Genomic DNA, 15,506 nt, shown 5'->3' on the forward strand with positions numbered 1-15,506 from the left:
GAAAAATTTAAATGTTATGCCTTCACATAGCCCAGATGGATGCAGAAAGGAGACCTTTAGAACTTATTAGCCCTAGGTGTTTAAACAAAATTAAGTACAAATGTATAGTTTATTTGTAAAAAGGAACAACCGCGGGGCAACATAAAACAGATTTTTTTTTTCTCAAGCAGCTAAAAGTCACACTATTAGTTTTTTTTAAAAAATGGCCTGGGGCAAGGAGAAAAGCAGACTTACTTGAAAAACCAGAGGCAGTTCTATGGCATGGCTTGCTATCCAGAGCCTCAAGTATTTTCTCATGTTGCTTAAACCAGTTTAATACTGTCACCAGTATTTGTCTATGATAAAGTGCAGCTACTTTATAGGAACTGCACTCATTTTCCAGCATCCCTATATCCAGAACACTGGGATGCCTGGAAGTTTTACAAACCCTCGCCCCCCACCATTACTGCATACCCCACTAAACTATATTCATAGGGGGTGGGTGCAATAGCTTTTGTCCTGGGTGCAAGGTGTTTGGCAGGGTGTAGACTTTATAAATACATAATGGTTTGCACTCATTTGCATTTTGTGTTGTACCCTGCCCTACACTTTGGAAATTATCCCTGGTATCCCTGATGGTTAAAGTATACTCTCTCATACAGTGGAGGAAATAATTATTTGACCCCTCACTAATTTTGTAAGTTTGTCCAATGACAAAGAAATGAAAAACCTAAGAAGGCACATTAAGGTCATGGAGTGGCCTAGTCAGTCTCCGGACCTTAATCCAATAGAAAACCTATGGAGGGAGCTCAAGCTCAGAGTTGCACAGAGACAGCCTCGAAACCTTAGGGATTTAGAGATGATCTGCAAAGAGGAGTGGACCAACATTCCTCCTAAAATGTGCGCAAACTTGGTCATCAATTACAAGAAACGTTTGACCTCTGTGCTTGCAAACAAGGGTTTTTCCACTAAGTATTAAGTCTTTTTTTGTTAGAGGGTTCAAAAACTTATTTCACTCAATGAAATGCAAATCAGTTGCTATCTTTTATTTAAAGTTATTTTTTCGATTTTCCTTTTGATGTGCTATCTGCCACTGTTAAAATAAACCTACCATTGAAATGATACTGTTCTGAGACTTTTCATTTCTTTGTCATTGGACAAACTTACAAAATCAGTGAGGGGTCAAATAATTATTTCCTCCACTGTATATTGTAGGAACAACAAATTATTTTTTCAGTATTCTCTCGCTTTTGTAAAACCAGGACTATCTGAAACAGAACACTGTAAATATGTGAATGTTTTCAATTATATAAACAGCAACACAATCTTAAAAATGTGCAAAAAGTGGTTTATTTGTGCCGTCCTTTGTATATTATTGCTGATGAGAAAGAGAAAAGAAAAAATCAGAGAAAGTTTATATAGTTGCAGGCGTTTGGGACATGTTGACATCTCTGAGTGAAGACAGGAAGCTCAGAAGTGACTGCTTTTTCCAATCGACTTATTACATGGAAAAGTCTGAAATACTTTGCAAAGTCATCTGGTAACAAAAAGGGACACTGTATTCCTCACACTAAAAGCTCTGTTTTCACAGCCTGGAACAGGGACACACATTAGCAATACCACATCAGTCTCAAAATAAAGCACAAACATATTATTACATAATAAAGTGTAAGCCCCACGCACTATGGATCTGAGAGGTAAATAAGAACTGGATTTTTGTAGAGAAGCTGCAGTTCAGTGCATCCTGTCCCCAGTGCATGCATGTGATCCTGTGGGAAGGGGGGTGGAGAATGGGGGTGGCCTCTGGGGGCCCTGAACAGAAATTCGGCGCTGGGCGGAGTGGGGGATAGAATTGGAATGGCGGAGTACAATACCGGTCCTGGCCCTGGCTGGTATTTTATTGGCTATGCTGGTGACATACCGGCCAGGTGGCAACCCTATCTATTTGGGTCATTCTGCCTCCTGAGATGAGAGAGCCCTGACCCATCCAAGCGGTCAGGACACAGCCTTCTTAATTGCTAACTAGAGGGAACTGAAGTCTTAAAAACCAGATATCAGCCTCTTAGGCTAATGTCAGATGAGGCGTCTGGCGTATATTTTAAAATGGATTTAAAATGGAAAATGCGCTCGGGTGCAGGCACATGTAGCCAATATCCGCAAAAAAAATGCAAGACTTCGTATCTTCGGCGGATATCAGCTACATGTGCCTGCACCCGAGCGTATTCCATTCATTCGGGTGCAGGCACAGGTAGGAGGCGGATGGCGCTATTTTCGGCAATCGATTTTCAACTTGCCGAAAATATACGCCAGACGCCTCGTCTGACATTAGCCTAAAACTTACTGCTTCTCTTGCAGGTAGCCATGTGGCATGAAGGACCAAATACGTGGGATCACAGGAAAGGTTTTTAAACTTTACATGTAACTATGAAAACAAACACTACAGCTTTTCTTAATGACTTGAATGGGACTGATTTGTACTGATTGAGATTATGCTGTACAGGTATACATTGCAAATCAATACCATTATTATCATCATTTATTTATATAGCGCCACGAGTTACATGATGCTTTAACAAACAGGGGTCTTACAATAATTTAACAATAATTTAACAGGTTACAGTATAAGAAAAGAAATCAGAGGCCTCTGCTCACAAGAGCTTACAATCAAAAACAACTTAAACCCTATTAAATAGGCCACATTGATCCCCCCTTAGTTGAAATAAATGAAAGAAATGCCAGTTTATCAATAGGGTTTAGATCCCACTCACACAGACTTGCTGATAAGGAAGTTTTAAATTGGCTTTTATCTAATTGAACCCAAATCTAAATGTCTGCCCTTACCATCTGGGCTGTTTTCTTTATTATTACCAACAAAACACCAAAAATGCACACATATAAAATAATCTATATTCCATTTATATTGTGAATCCAATTCTTCAATGTAAAAGCCCTAATTTATTTTAACATTTTTACAGTTTTATAATCATTGAAAAACAAAAATCTCATGCCTTCCTGTAACAATTTCTTTACTGCTGCACAACGACAAAAAATACTTTATATTCATATTTGGAAAGATATTCAATTATTTCTCAGTATTGTCTTTCTGGTGAATAATAGCTCATTAATATGTATTTATACAAGCTCCTGTTCTGTGTGGTAGGTGGAAGTGCTCTTCAGACTCACTGCTCATAACAATGGATTTCCTGAAGTGGTAATTTATAGTCAGCAGAACAGAGCAAATGTATATTACTTATCTCACAAACGGGATTTTGATGGTGTTATGGGCTAAAATATTCACAGTTTTCCGTGAAGGTTTTTTTTTTCTTTGTATACTATTAACCTGCAATCTGCATTCATTCATTTACTTGCAAATATATGTTTCATATTTAGTATGTCACGACAAAGAGGGCCTTAGGTGAAAAACAGCTTAAATAACATTGGACGGTGCTTGTGCTTTACAGTATCTTACCCCCAGTAACATATGGTGATCCAGGGTCTGAAGGTCAAAGGAACATGGAATGTAAAAAAAAACAAATTGTCCGCATATTTGCAAATACTGAGTCTGTGCAATGGCTGGCTAACATGCTTTAGTGGCTGTCTAAATACAGAAAACCCCTGATCTCTCACAGCATTAATAAAATATCAAAAATAAAATAAAATACATACCCACTGTTTACTTCCCACAGTTCAAAAACTTTCCCTGCAAACTCCCTGAATTCTATATAACAAAAGAACCAGTAGCACTTGAACACTTTGTAAATTGTTGGAGAGGTGTACTCTGCCTATTGGTGTTGTGGAACAACAACACTATACATTGGCACCAATAGGTCTTTGCACAACTATAAGGTTGATTAGCATTTTTTAAAATTTGCACTATAAGTTTGATTGAGGTGTGTTTACTAATCAGAATTGAGAAATTACTACACTACATATATATTTTTTTCTCTCTTTCTTTCTTTACCTCTTTTCTCTCTTCTTTCTTTGCTCTTTTTCTTCCCTTCCCTGCACATTTGCACCGGTTCACAGCATTAATAAGACTGCTACCATCCCCTCGATGTCTAAATACATTCGGTTTCTGTAACCCTTTTATTGAAAGTGATAAAGCTACCAACTGTAAACGGAACTTAAACACTGTTTTTCAGTAAAATGTATTCTCACTGTAAGCACACTGCCTCCAGTATCTGCATATTTGTATTTATACCCATGAGTAATTACTGCAATATTGCTTGTCAACAATAGCAACAGTAACCATAGTGGTCATACGCAGATCTCTTTTCTGTAGAGCTACTTCTGAGTTCAAGCCCATCACATATGGGATAATTCTTTATGTTTACCTTAATGGAACATAATATGAAGCCTCCTACAAACACTAGCTAAAAAATACGCTTTGATGCTATATACAAAGGTACTTGAACCCATAAACACTCCTTTGCATCTTGAAAAGAACACCAGTGTGCCCATTCAACCTGTTCTGACTCTGCACAAATGAACTGTACAAAATAATTCCAGGGTTCTCTTATAGGTTTTGTGAGCTAAATTACTATGAGCTAAAATTCCTCCTCATACAGCGATCACATATTGCTTTGTCAGAGGGGCCCACTGGGAGTTCTGGGAGTGCTCAAATAACTGGAATGTAAGAGGTGGGTAGAGACATCATCAATAAATACAGTTCAGATAGAGTAAGTACCGTTGCATTAAAGTAGTTCTGGTAAGAGTAATGGTACCTATATGATGCACCATATTCACAGCAGGGATTGGCCCTTGCTAAATGTTTTCAATGCAAAAACATTAGATGATTGGTTTGCATTGTAAACCAACAGCAATAACAGAGCATAAAGGTAAACTTGACAGATGTGTCTTTGTCTAACCTCAACTACTATATATCCAAAGTCATGCTATTGTTATAGTATACCATTTAAATTTTAGAGACAAAATAACTTTTTTAAGTAATAATTACAATTTAAAGAAAATATTACACTTAAATACCACGTTGTAAGAAAAGATTTCTCATTATAAGGACATGTGCTGGTTAAGTATAGCTCACATGCTAGATTGTCTTTGTTCTGTCTGTTTTGCACACAATGCCTTGGTGTGGGCAGTGCCCCTTTAAGTGTCTGGGAACTGCAGCAGCGCAACAGCAGCTGTCAACTCCTAGTTCTGCCACTGCTGCAATCGGTGCCGCCCCCACTGACTTCTCTCGCCGCTGCCGGGCGCTGGGGTGACGTCAGAGGAGTGCGCCGAATGTTTACGTGGAGATGGGAGAGAGCGGTAGGCGCTGTAGCTAACGCTGCGCATTGCTGTGTGTGTCTGTACAGGCGCAGGCATGGAGGAGGAGGACCAGGAGAGGAAGAGGAAGCTGGAGGCCGGCAAGGCTAAGGTAAGGGAATGTGGGGAGGCTTTGTGTCTGTGTGTGTGTCTCCCTCTGACAGCTGTCACTGGGGAAGGGGGGCTTCCATTGTTTGCATATTCCTGGCGTGCTGTGTCTGTGCGAGCTGTCCCGCCGCCCTGTTTGTCTGGGTGCCACCCTGCCATTCTGATGTGTCTATGTCACTGGCTCCATGTGTCACCTTCCAACCTCCTGTGTGTGTGTATGGCACCTTACAGCATTCTGTCCATGTGTCACCTTCCAACCTCCTGTGTGTGTGTATGGCACCTTACAGCATTCTGTCCATGTGTCACCTTCCAACCTCCTGTGTGTGTGTATGGCACCTTACAGCATTCTGTCCATGTGTCACCTTCCAACCTCCTGTGTGTGTGTATGGCACCTTACAGCATTCTGTCCATGTGTCACCATCCAACCTCCTGTGTGTGTGTATGGCACCTTACAGCATTCTGTCCATGTGTCACCTTCCAACCTCCTGTGTGTGTGTATGGCACCTTACAGCATTCTGTCCATGTGTCACCTTCCAACCTCCTGTGTGTGTGTATGGCACCTTGCAGCATTCTGTCCATGTGTCACCATCCAACCTCCTGTGTGTGTGTATGGCACCTTACAGCATTCTGTCCATGTGTCACCATCCAACCTCCTGTGTGTGTGTATGGCACCTTACAGCATTCTGTCCATGTGTCACCTTCCAACCTCCTGTGTGTGTGTATGGCACCTTACAGCATTCTGTCCATGTGTCACCTTCCAACCTCCTGTGTGTGTGTATGGCACCTTACAGCATTCTGTCCATGTGTCACCATCCAACCTCCTGTGTGTGTGTATGGCACCTTACAGCATTCTGTCCATGTGTCACCATCCAACCTCCTGTGTGTGTGTATGGCACCTTACAGCATTCTGTCCATGTGTCACCATCCAACCTCCTGTGTGTGTATGGCACCTTACAGCATTCTGTCCATGTGTCACCATCCAACCTCCTGTGTGTGTGCATGGCACCTTACAGCATTCTGTCCATGTGTCACTATCCAACCTCCTGTGTGTGTATGGCACCTTACAGCATTCTGTCCATGTGTCACCATCCAACCTCCTGTGTGTGTGTATGGCACCTTACAGCATTCTGTCCATGTGTCACCTTCCAACCTCCTGTGTGTGTGTATGGCACCTTACAGCATTCTGTCCATGTGTCACTATCCAACCTCCTTTGTGTGTGTATGGCACCTTACAGCATTCTGTCCTTGTGTCACCATCCAACCTCCTGTGTGTGTGTATGGCACCTTACAGCATTCTGTCCATGTGTCACCATCCAACCGCCTGTGTGTGTATGGCACCTTACAGCATTCTGTCCATGTGTCACCATCCAACCTCCTGTGTGTGCATGGCACCTTACAGCATTCTGTCCATGTGTCACTATGCCTTGCCATTAGCCACATTGTGCACATGTCACCCAAACATTCTACCTATGAGCCACCTTGTGCATGTATCACTCTATGTACCCTGGGGCCTTGTACCATTCCCTTCACTTGTGCATGTCTCTGTGCATCATTGTGGTACTTGCTTCACATCACTTTGCTGCTTGGTGCAACTGGTTTCTTGTGTCTCTGTGTGCTTTTGGTGTGTCTGGATCCTGTTTGCCTATTATGTTAAGTGCAGTGTATGTTTCACTTTGTGGTATTATATGTTTGTGTGCAGCTTCTGTGTCAGTATGTGCACAAAATGATACACATTCAGTGGAATACTTAATAGTTTTTAAACCCTCAACTATACAAATTGACTTCTATTTAGAATGTGTATCGTGCTTAAATCACTTTTTTTATCGGTGTTAATTTTACATGTATACCATGGGTAAGTGTTGTAGGGTGCGTAATTGTGTATCTGTTGAAGAGAAATACTTAAAAATAAACACACATTTATACCCACATATATGCCAAATGGCAGGTACATAGAATGTATGTGTACTTAAATAACTTTTTTCATTGGTGTAAGGTTTTTTGCATGCCATGGATTAGTGTTGTAGTGTGTGCATACAGAATATAGGTGCGAGTGTATGTACTTGTGTGTCTGTTTTCTTCCTATTTAGGTATACTTTTAATCAAGACACATTTATACCCACAACTGTATAAAATGGCTTGTATTTGGAAAGTGTATTTTGCTTAAATCACTTTTTCCATTGGTGTCAATTTCACATGTATACCATGGGTTACTGTTGTAGTGTTTGCATTCTGAATATAAATATGTGTATTTTTTCTTGCTGCAGAGCAACACATACCCACAGCTGTATAAAATAGTATATATTTTTGCATTGTGCATAAAGCACCCATGTCTATGCCAGGAGTTAGTGTGTGTGTGTGTGTGCCCATAAACAGTGCATGTTATTGCATGTCAGTGTAACAATAAATTATGCTCCCATATTTACCGTTTACTGCTTTCTGTGCTTCTTGGGTTAAATGCCTGTTTTTATTCGCTGAAAGTGTTGTGTATTCAGTGCAGCTACTTTGTAACACTGTATAGTTGTGCATATTTGCTAAAAGGACAATGTGTATGTGTTTTACGAAAGCATAAATCGTATATAGCCCTTCTCCTTTTTTATATTCATGTTCACTGTTAAACTCATGAATCTCTGAACAGGTGTAAGCATGTGTTGGTGCCTTTTTGGCTCTTTGTGGGACAGCTGCAGCACAGGGACGGCTGCTTAGATTTCAGCAGGATTAACATGTAACACTTTTCCAACATTGCTGAGTGCTCTTATTCACTATATGTAGAAGTCTGCCTACTTCTTTGTCTTTATTGATTGCTAATGTCTGTTTTTGCTGATCTGTCATTCTTTTGGATAAATTGAATTTGTTAGATTTTCTGAAAGTTTATGTCACTGAACTTTTCTAAAAACTGAATTACAAACTGCCTGCTTTCATTGCAATCATCTGTTTAGTGTAATTTACACCTTGTGTTCTAGCTAAGACTTATTTTAGCTTTTTTGATAGGAAAAAAACAGCTGATATTTTTTTGTAAACAATTCCAATTAAGGTCTAAAATCATTTAAAGGGGAACTCCACCCAAACACAATGTAAGGTTTATGAAAAGTAAACATAATTTCAAGCAACTTTGCAATATACATTATTATTATGCTGCCTTTTCTTAAATTTAATGTAATAATATGGATGACTACTTTGAGACTCAAATAAAATGTAACAGTAGTCTACTGTCTTTAGCCTGCCTTCTGCCTACATCCTCCTAATACCACAATCCCCTAAACACATGATGTCAATAAGGAAAGGGACATCACAGTGCAATGCATTGTGGGCTATGTAGTTAATGCATGCTGTCTGTAAACTGGAGAACTGTTTTACAGCTGGATTTCAGCATATAAATATAATAGGTGTATTAGGGATCTCTGTGTTGTGTTGTGTGGCACTCTAACAAATTTTGGTTCAGAAGCAAGAGTTCCCCATACTAAAAGCTATTTATGACGTGTATAACTGTTTCCCAACTGAGCAGCAATGCAGTTCACTGTTGCAATGATGTTTATTGTTTTTATTAACTGTGATCATGGTGGGCAGAATATCATTTGTGTGCATCAGTGTGCCACTGCTGGGAAAGATACAAATATAACATGTTATAAAACTGTTTAGTTTATTTGTATAAAGCTGTTGCTTGCAGCCCTGTTCTCGAATAAATGATGCTGCCACCACTCCTACTAGCCAAAGGGAATCTTTTAATTCAGCTTGCACATGAGCAGGATGCCAGACGAAGGAGTAGCAGAATGCCAACCAGTGAGCAGGGGAGCTAATGGACATATCTCTTAGTACATTAGGCTACTGAACATGTGGCTGTGTTCAGTAGTACAATTACCTGCAATATATAAATCTCTGCACTCCCCACTCTTTCCTTTTATGTGTGCTCTATACCTCTGCAGTAATAAACCTGAGACAGGTACTTTGATCAAGAAAGAGGGCAAAAAAGGTCAACTAAAATAAAAAAGTCCTTTATTTTGAATTGCTGCTGAGCCTGTGCTTACAGTAACCTCATTTAGTAACTCAATGCTCTTATCTTTAGGGAGACTTAAGTACCTCTTTAAAGGTATAATGATTAAAGGTACTGTGTACACTTGACCCAGGTTAGTAGACAGACGTTCTCTTCAACGGTAATGTTCTCTCTTCGTCATGACCCTTCAACACACTTTAAATTGCATGCCCAAGGGAATTAGAAAAGGGAAATTATGTGCTTCTGCTTGTTTCTCCTAATATATTCACATTCCTATTACACTTTACTAACTATTACAGTGCACTAATTGCTTTGCTTTGGATGCCTTTTCTTTACAGTAGTGATGAATGCCAAATTTTGGGATACTCTTGGCATAACGGAAGCTTTTTTAATCACTTGCTATTTTTTAATAAAACATCAAAGTAAGTTAAGTGGAATCTATCAACATATAATGAAAATAAGTGGCATACAGAGAGACAATTTACAAAAATAATTGCTCGTAGTTACTTCCTGGCAGTATACATAAGCATGTGATGGCATTTTGTTGGTGGAGGAATTAATCCCTCATCTTAAAATAACCACTCTGCTTTTTTCATCTGGTTCTTGCTGCAGTATATTAATGCAAAGCGCCCAAAGAATACTGCTAGTAATATATAGGCAAATAATGCTAGCTTTTGCTATGAAGATGTACAACTCAGTGGAAGCTGATTACTGACACATCCCGGAAGTAGAAGTAGCTCTTCTACCTTTAAGGAAGTGCCTGTAATAAATGAAAATTCAGATTTGAAATGTTTGCATTATTTTAATTTTTGTGTATAAGAACTCTAAAAAATTAAATTATGTTTTCCAAAACTCGAATGTCCAATGTTGTTTAAGTGCAAAAAATTAAAAAAAAAAAAAAAAAAACTTGTAGAAGTGACTGAAAGTTGCCCTAGGTAAAATGTAGGTGGGTTTTTGTTTCTTTTTTTTCAATTGCAGCCATTTAAAATGATGAGTAGAATAGAGATTTGATGCATTCAAGTTTTTTATAGCAAGGAAGACCCATGCCTCTCATAGCTCCATATCATTCTGAACTTGGCATGCTGCTGGCAGACTGCACATGCTCTAGGTATCTTGCATTTCATTACAGGTCATGGCCAAGGGCTGATAAATTCCAACTAGATTCTGAGTGATATTGCCACCAGAGGTACAACCTGACTTCATGTACCTGTGTGTGTTGTTTGCAGCACAAGCTCAAGACCAGCCTGAAACGATGCCTGATATTAGGGCCCATTATAAAGCTGTTTTTGTTGTCCTTTAAAGGGGCAGTATACACCTTTATACACATTTTTTATCAATGGGCAGAATTTGTGAGGAAAATGTATTCCCCTGCTATTGTAATTAAAAAAATATAGAGTTTGTTTAAATAGACATAATGAGCTCCATATAAACAACCCCTTTCCTTGTCCTTTGTTGTACTCATGTCTAGAAATAACTATCATATACAGTATCTAGTAGAATTAAGTCTAAAATAACTGGATTTTGGAGTGTTTTGTTCCAATGAAAAGTCCAGTTGTTTTAGAGTTAATTCTACTAAATACTGTATATCATGGCTAGGTGAATGAGAATCTTCATAGAAATAACATTCATAGATTTTTCTTAATTGTAACAACAAGAAACAGGGTTGTTGAGCAAAGCCTTATTCATTTCACTTTAGGTGAACTTAGGGCTATGCTGCCACTTTATTGTTTATTGCTAGTGGTACTTACAGGGCCGGATCACATTTACAAGTTGCGGTAAATTGTGGCCAGTCAAGAGCCAGTTATCCTTCCTGTATGCTTTTGGCATGTGGGTAGAAACCCAGACAAGCATGCAGAGAATATGTATAAACTCCTTGCAGATTATCCTGGCTGGAATCATACCTAGGACCAGTGGTGGAACTACTGAGGGTGCGATCGCACCCGGGCTGGCACCAGTGTGAATTTGCTACTAAAATGTGTCCAGAGTGGGGTGGGGGGCCTGGCTACATGCCCTACACCTGGGCCAGGGGATGTTTAGTTCCGTTATTGCCTAGGACCCCAGTGCTGCAAGGTGATATTGCTGTTCACAGCACCAGCTAAGGTTTCTGGTGGATCAGATTACTTGGAGCACGGTTCATTCATAATAATTGTGGTATTAATACTTTATATTAAGAAATGTGGTATTATTGCTTCGCCTTAAGGAATCCCTATGATATCTCTCTTTGGCTATGAGACAACATAGGTAATGATTTCTGTTGAAACTATGTCTATGGAATGCAGTTGATTATCTGTTGCCCATGTCCCAGTGCCATCAAAACACTTCCTTTGCTGTTTATTACATAAACAGTAGGTTATGGGATGGTTGCCTTAGACAGTGAAAGCTTCAGCTCCATATTATCTATATAGACTTTTGAGACGCGGCCCTCAGGTGCTTTTATGAGAAAGAAAAACCCAGCCTGCAGCCCGACACATGCAGCTATTGTCAGTAAGGGGGTACTCCTCCTAATAGTGATTGGAACATTTACTGAGGGGTCAGCTTAGGCAGTTATTAATTGCTTCATAGAAGCTGCATGTGGACTGTGTGGATCTAGAGTGCTTCACTTGGGTGATTAATGTGAGCTCCAATGTTAACTGTAACAGTTTGTAAATATATACAATACATTATGGGGCCCATTTATTAATGTATGATTGAGTCCAAATACAAAAAAATTGTATTTTTCTAAGCTTTAGAACTGTGCGTATTTTTTGTGATTTTTTTTGTTAATTTCCGCTACTTTTTCTTACTTTGCGACAATTTGCACGACAATTTGTGCAACAAAATCGTATTTGTCGCAACGAGTTGGAAAGTTTTGGAATTCATTCAAGCTTCAGTATCTTGACTTTCCTTTGGCCAGGTTGGAGCTGCAGAGTGCCATTGAGCCCTATGGGAGTCTTTCCTTGGGCCAGGTTGGAGCTGCAGAGTGCCATTGAGCCCTATGGGAGACTTTCCTTGGGCCGGGTTGGAGCTGCAGAGTGCCATTGAGCCCTATGGGAGACTTTCCTTGGGCCGGGTTGGAGCTGCAGAGTGCCATTGAGCCCTATGGGAGACTTTCCTTGGGCCGGGTTGGAGCTGCAGAGTGCCATTGAGTCCTATGGGAGGCTTCCAAAATTATGCACTAGAAGGTTCACAGTCAGAAAGGTTTTCGCGCCATTCACGTTCGTTCATATAAGAAAATTGTGTGACTATCGGATCACCATTCACAAACAATCGTTTCAATACGAAAATTTCTGAACTTTCGGATCGTAAGTATGAAATTTTCGTATTCAAACTAAAAGAATTTTTGTGACATTTGCGATCATCAGAAATGATCAGATTTTGTGATTCGGATTCGTACCTTAGTGAATCAGCCCCTATATGTTACAATACATGTAATATATACAATACATTTAAAGGAACAGTAACACCAAAAAATGAAAGTGTATAAAAGTAACTAAAATATAATGTACTGCTGCCCTGCACTGGTAAAAGTTGTGTGTTTACTTCAGAAAGTCTACTATAATTTATATAAATAAGCTGCTATGTAGCCGTGGAGGCAGCCATTCAAAGTAGAAAAGGCACAGGCCCATAGCAGATAACAGATAAAACACTATTGTATTCTACAGAACTTATCTGTTATCTGCTATGTAACCTGTGCCTTTTCTCCTTTTTTCCAGCTTGAATGGCTGCCCCCGTGGCTACACAGCAGCTTATTATATAAATTATAGTAGTGTTACTGTAGCAAACACACTAGTTTTACCAGTGCAGGGCAACAGTGCATTATATTTTTATTACTTTAAAGCGCTTTAATTTTTTGGTGTTACTGTTTCTTTAAATTAAAAAAAGCTAGGCAGACGAAAAAGCAAATAGAAAATAATTTTTCATTCACTTAATATTTCCATTAAATTAGTTGTCCTGTGGCTGTCATTGAGACGTAAGTAACTATTTGTTTAGTTACTCTGTTACCTCTGTTATTTTTGTTTAGTTTATTAGCGTATTTAGTTAATAGACTTATTGGAGCTATTTATTGAGCTAAACAGGGCTACTGCATGTTTGCTCCTTACGGGGTACTTAATTACATTACCAGGGCACTGATAAACAAGTCTATTTGTGGCTTTATTTGTGCACTGGAATTCTAATTATCTACCTTGCAAGGGCCAAACATTGAGTAGCTTCAATTCCCTAGTTTTTCATATTTAGCAAACAATTTTTTTTTTGCTGGGGCAGTGCAGGTTCCCTCTACAAAGCTCTGTGAAATATGTGGGATCTATTTAGTTTAAATAAAGAATAATCATCTTCCAAGCTTCTAGACTGTATGTAGAGGGGCATTCTATGTCTCTCAGGTGAATGCCATTCTCTCTTTCTCTCATACCATTATCTTATTTGTGGCAGAACATTATACTGTTGGTATAATTAATGTTATAAGTAATAAAAAGTGTGACAAGCAGAATAAATCCATTGTAGGTTCTGTATTGTACATGCATCCTGCTGTTTAATGCAGTGTAACTGCAAAGTGTTTAACTACTTATTAGAATGGAAGGAAGAAGAATAATTAGCAATTAGAATATCAGTGTATCATTGAAGCTAAATCTAATGAGATAATGATTTATCAGAATGCTAGAGTCTAGGAAATGATCCCATAAGCTTTTATTTTAATTTATTTTAAAAATGGATGTTAAAAAAAATTGTATTTATATTTGTATTGTTAAAACAGAACTTCCATTGTTCTTACAGTGTGATAATCTGATTACAAAAAGACAATAGTTGTTATTGGTTGATGTCACTGGTTGCCATACAATAGTTTTTGGCTATGTAAATTACTGGGCAAAGCAGGTGCAGGAGAAACAATTTTCTTATGGTTCCTGTAAAGGTGGCCATACACGGGTAGATTTCAGCTGCCAATTTAGGTCCTTCAGACCAATTCGGCAGTATATCTGCCTGTGTATGGCATCCCAAAAGGGCCTACCCGAGCCTAATTTTACCTGCACATAGGTGGCCAAATTGGGTTCTTTATGTGTAATACTAGCTTTAAACTAGGCCCCAGGTTCAATTCCAAGCACTGCAAGTTTGTAGTTCTCCCTGTTCTTTTGCCTACTTTGGTTTCTTCCTGCAGTCCAAACAAATAAATAAGGTTGAGGAGACTGCCTCATACAGACAAAAGCAAACAAAAGGAATTCTGGGAATGAATTCCAAACTCTTAAAAAAAAAATCCCATTTACATGGGTTTATCCTATAGGCTACAGCTCACCCACTGGGTTTAAAGCTGAAGCCAAGATAATAGCTGATCAGATTCTTGCTTCAGCTTTAAACCTAGTGGGTGAGCTGTAGCCTATAGGATAAACCCATGTAAATGGGATTTTTTTAAGAGTTTGGAATTCATTCCCAAACAAAAGGAATTCTGGGAATGAATTCCCAGAATTCCTTTTGTTTCCTGCACTCCAAAAACATAGTCAGGTTAATTGAAGATATTGTGTGTAAATATAATGGGGACCTTAGACTGTAACCTCCACTGGTGCAGGGACTGATATAAAAGGTGTGTAATCTCTGTAAAAACTGTAAAGAGCTGTTGACTAGTACTAGAGATTGTGCCATGTATAGATGGTGCCTAGGCTTGTCATCATTTTTAACTTCCCAGAAGCAATTAAATTAAGAGTAAATTTGACAACTGCACCTTATGGAGCAAGGTACTAAAAACTGTGACACTCGCTCATAAATAAAATATGAATTTAGAGGAGGAGAGAGCATCAGTGGGCAAAGCAGGACCTAACTTTTCCAGTTTGCTTTAGCAGTGAGAAACTGTTTCTTTCATTAGGCAAAGGTAGTTTTGGGTGGAATTGCACCCAAAGGACTTTTAAATAGACTGTATATTTGTATGTATCTAGCCGCAAATGTCAAACAAGCTAGTAAAATGTGTGTTGAGACGTGATGATAGTTAAAGGGGACCTGCTGCCTAAAGAAATAATTCCATATCCTATTTTCTCATGTTAGCTGAGCAAAATAAACTTTACTTTTGTATAAATTATTTTAATTTTGTTTCCTTTGTTCTGTTGGAATCCACAGTTAGAGCATACGGGCAGCGCCATTTTGTGGAAAAGCATCCACTAATCAAGACAAGCCAGAAAGGGGGGGATAGTAATACAGAATGCTCGGG

The 15,506-nt window shown here is 39.0% G+C and overlaps 1 protein-coding gene across 5 annotated transcripts in view; it reads left to right on the forward strand.

Moving 5' to 3' along the window:
* The first annotated feature begins 5,148 nt into the window (after positions 1-5,148).
* The window catches only part of akap9 (A-kinase anchoring protein 9), a 125,483-nt gene continuing 115,125 nt past the window's right edge, over positions 5,149-15,506 (forward strand). For all 5 annotated transcript variants that reach the window (XM_002934593.5, XM_012965616.3, XM_012965615.3 and 2 more), the window contains exon 1: positions 5,149-5,356. In XM_002934593.5, the coding sequence (XP_002934639.3) occupies positions 5,303-5,356 (54 nt within the window). In that variant the 5' untranslated portion in view covers positions 5,149-5,302. The remainder of the gene's footprint in view (positions 5,357-15,506) is intronic.

This window comes from Xenopus tropicalis, chromosome 6, assembly GCF_000004195.4.
Source record: "Xenopus tropicalis strain Nigerian chromosome 6, UCB_Xtro_10.0, whole genome shotgun sequence".
Taxonomy (NCBI): domain Eukaryota; kingdom Metazoa; phylum Chordata; class Amphibia; order Anura; family Pipidae; genus Xenopus; species Xenopus tropicalis.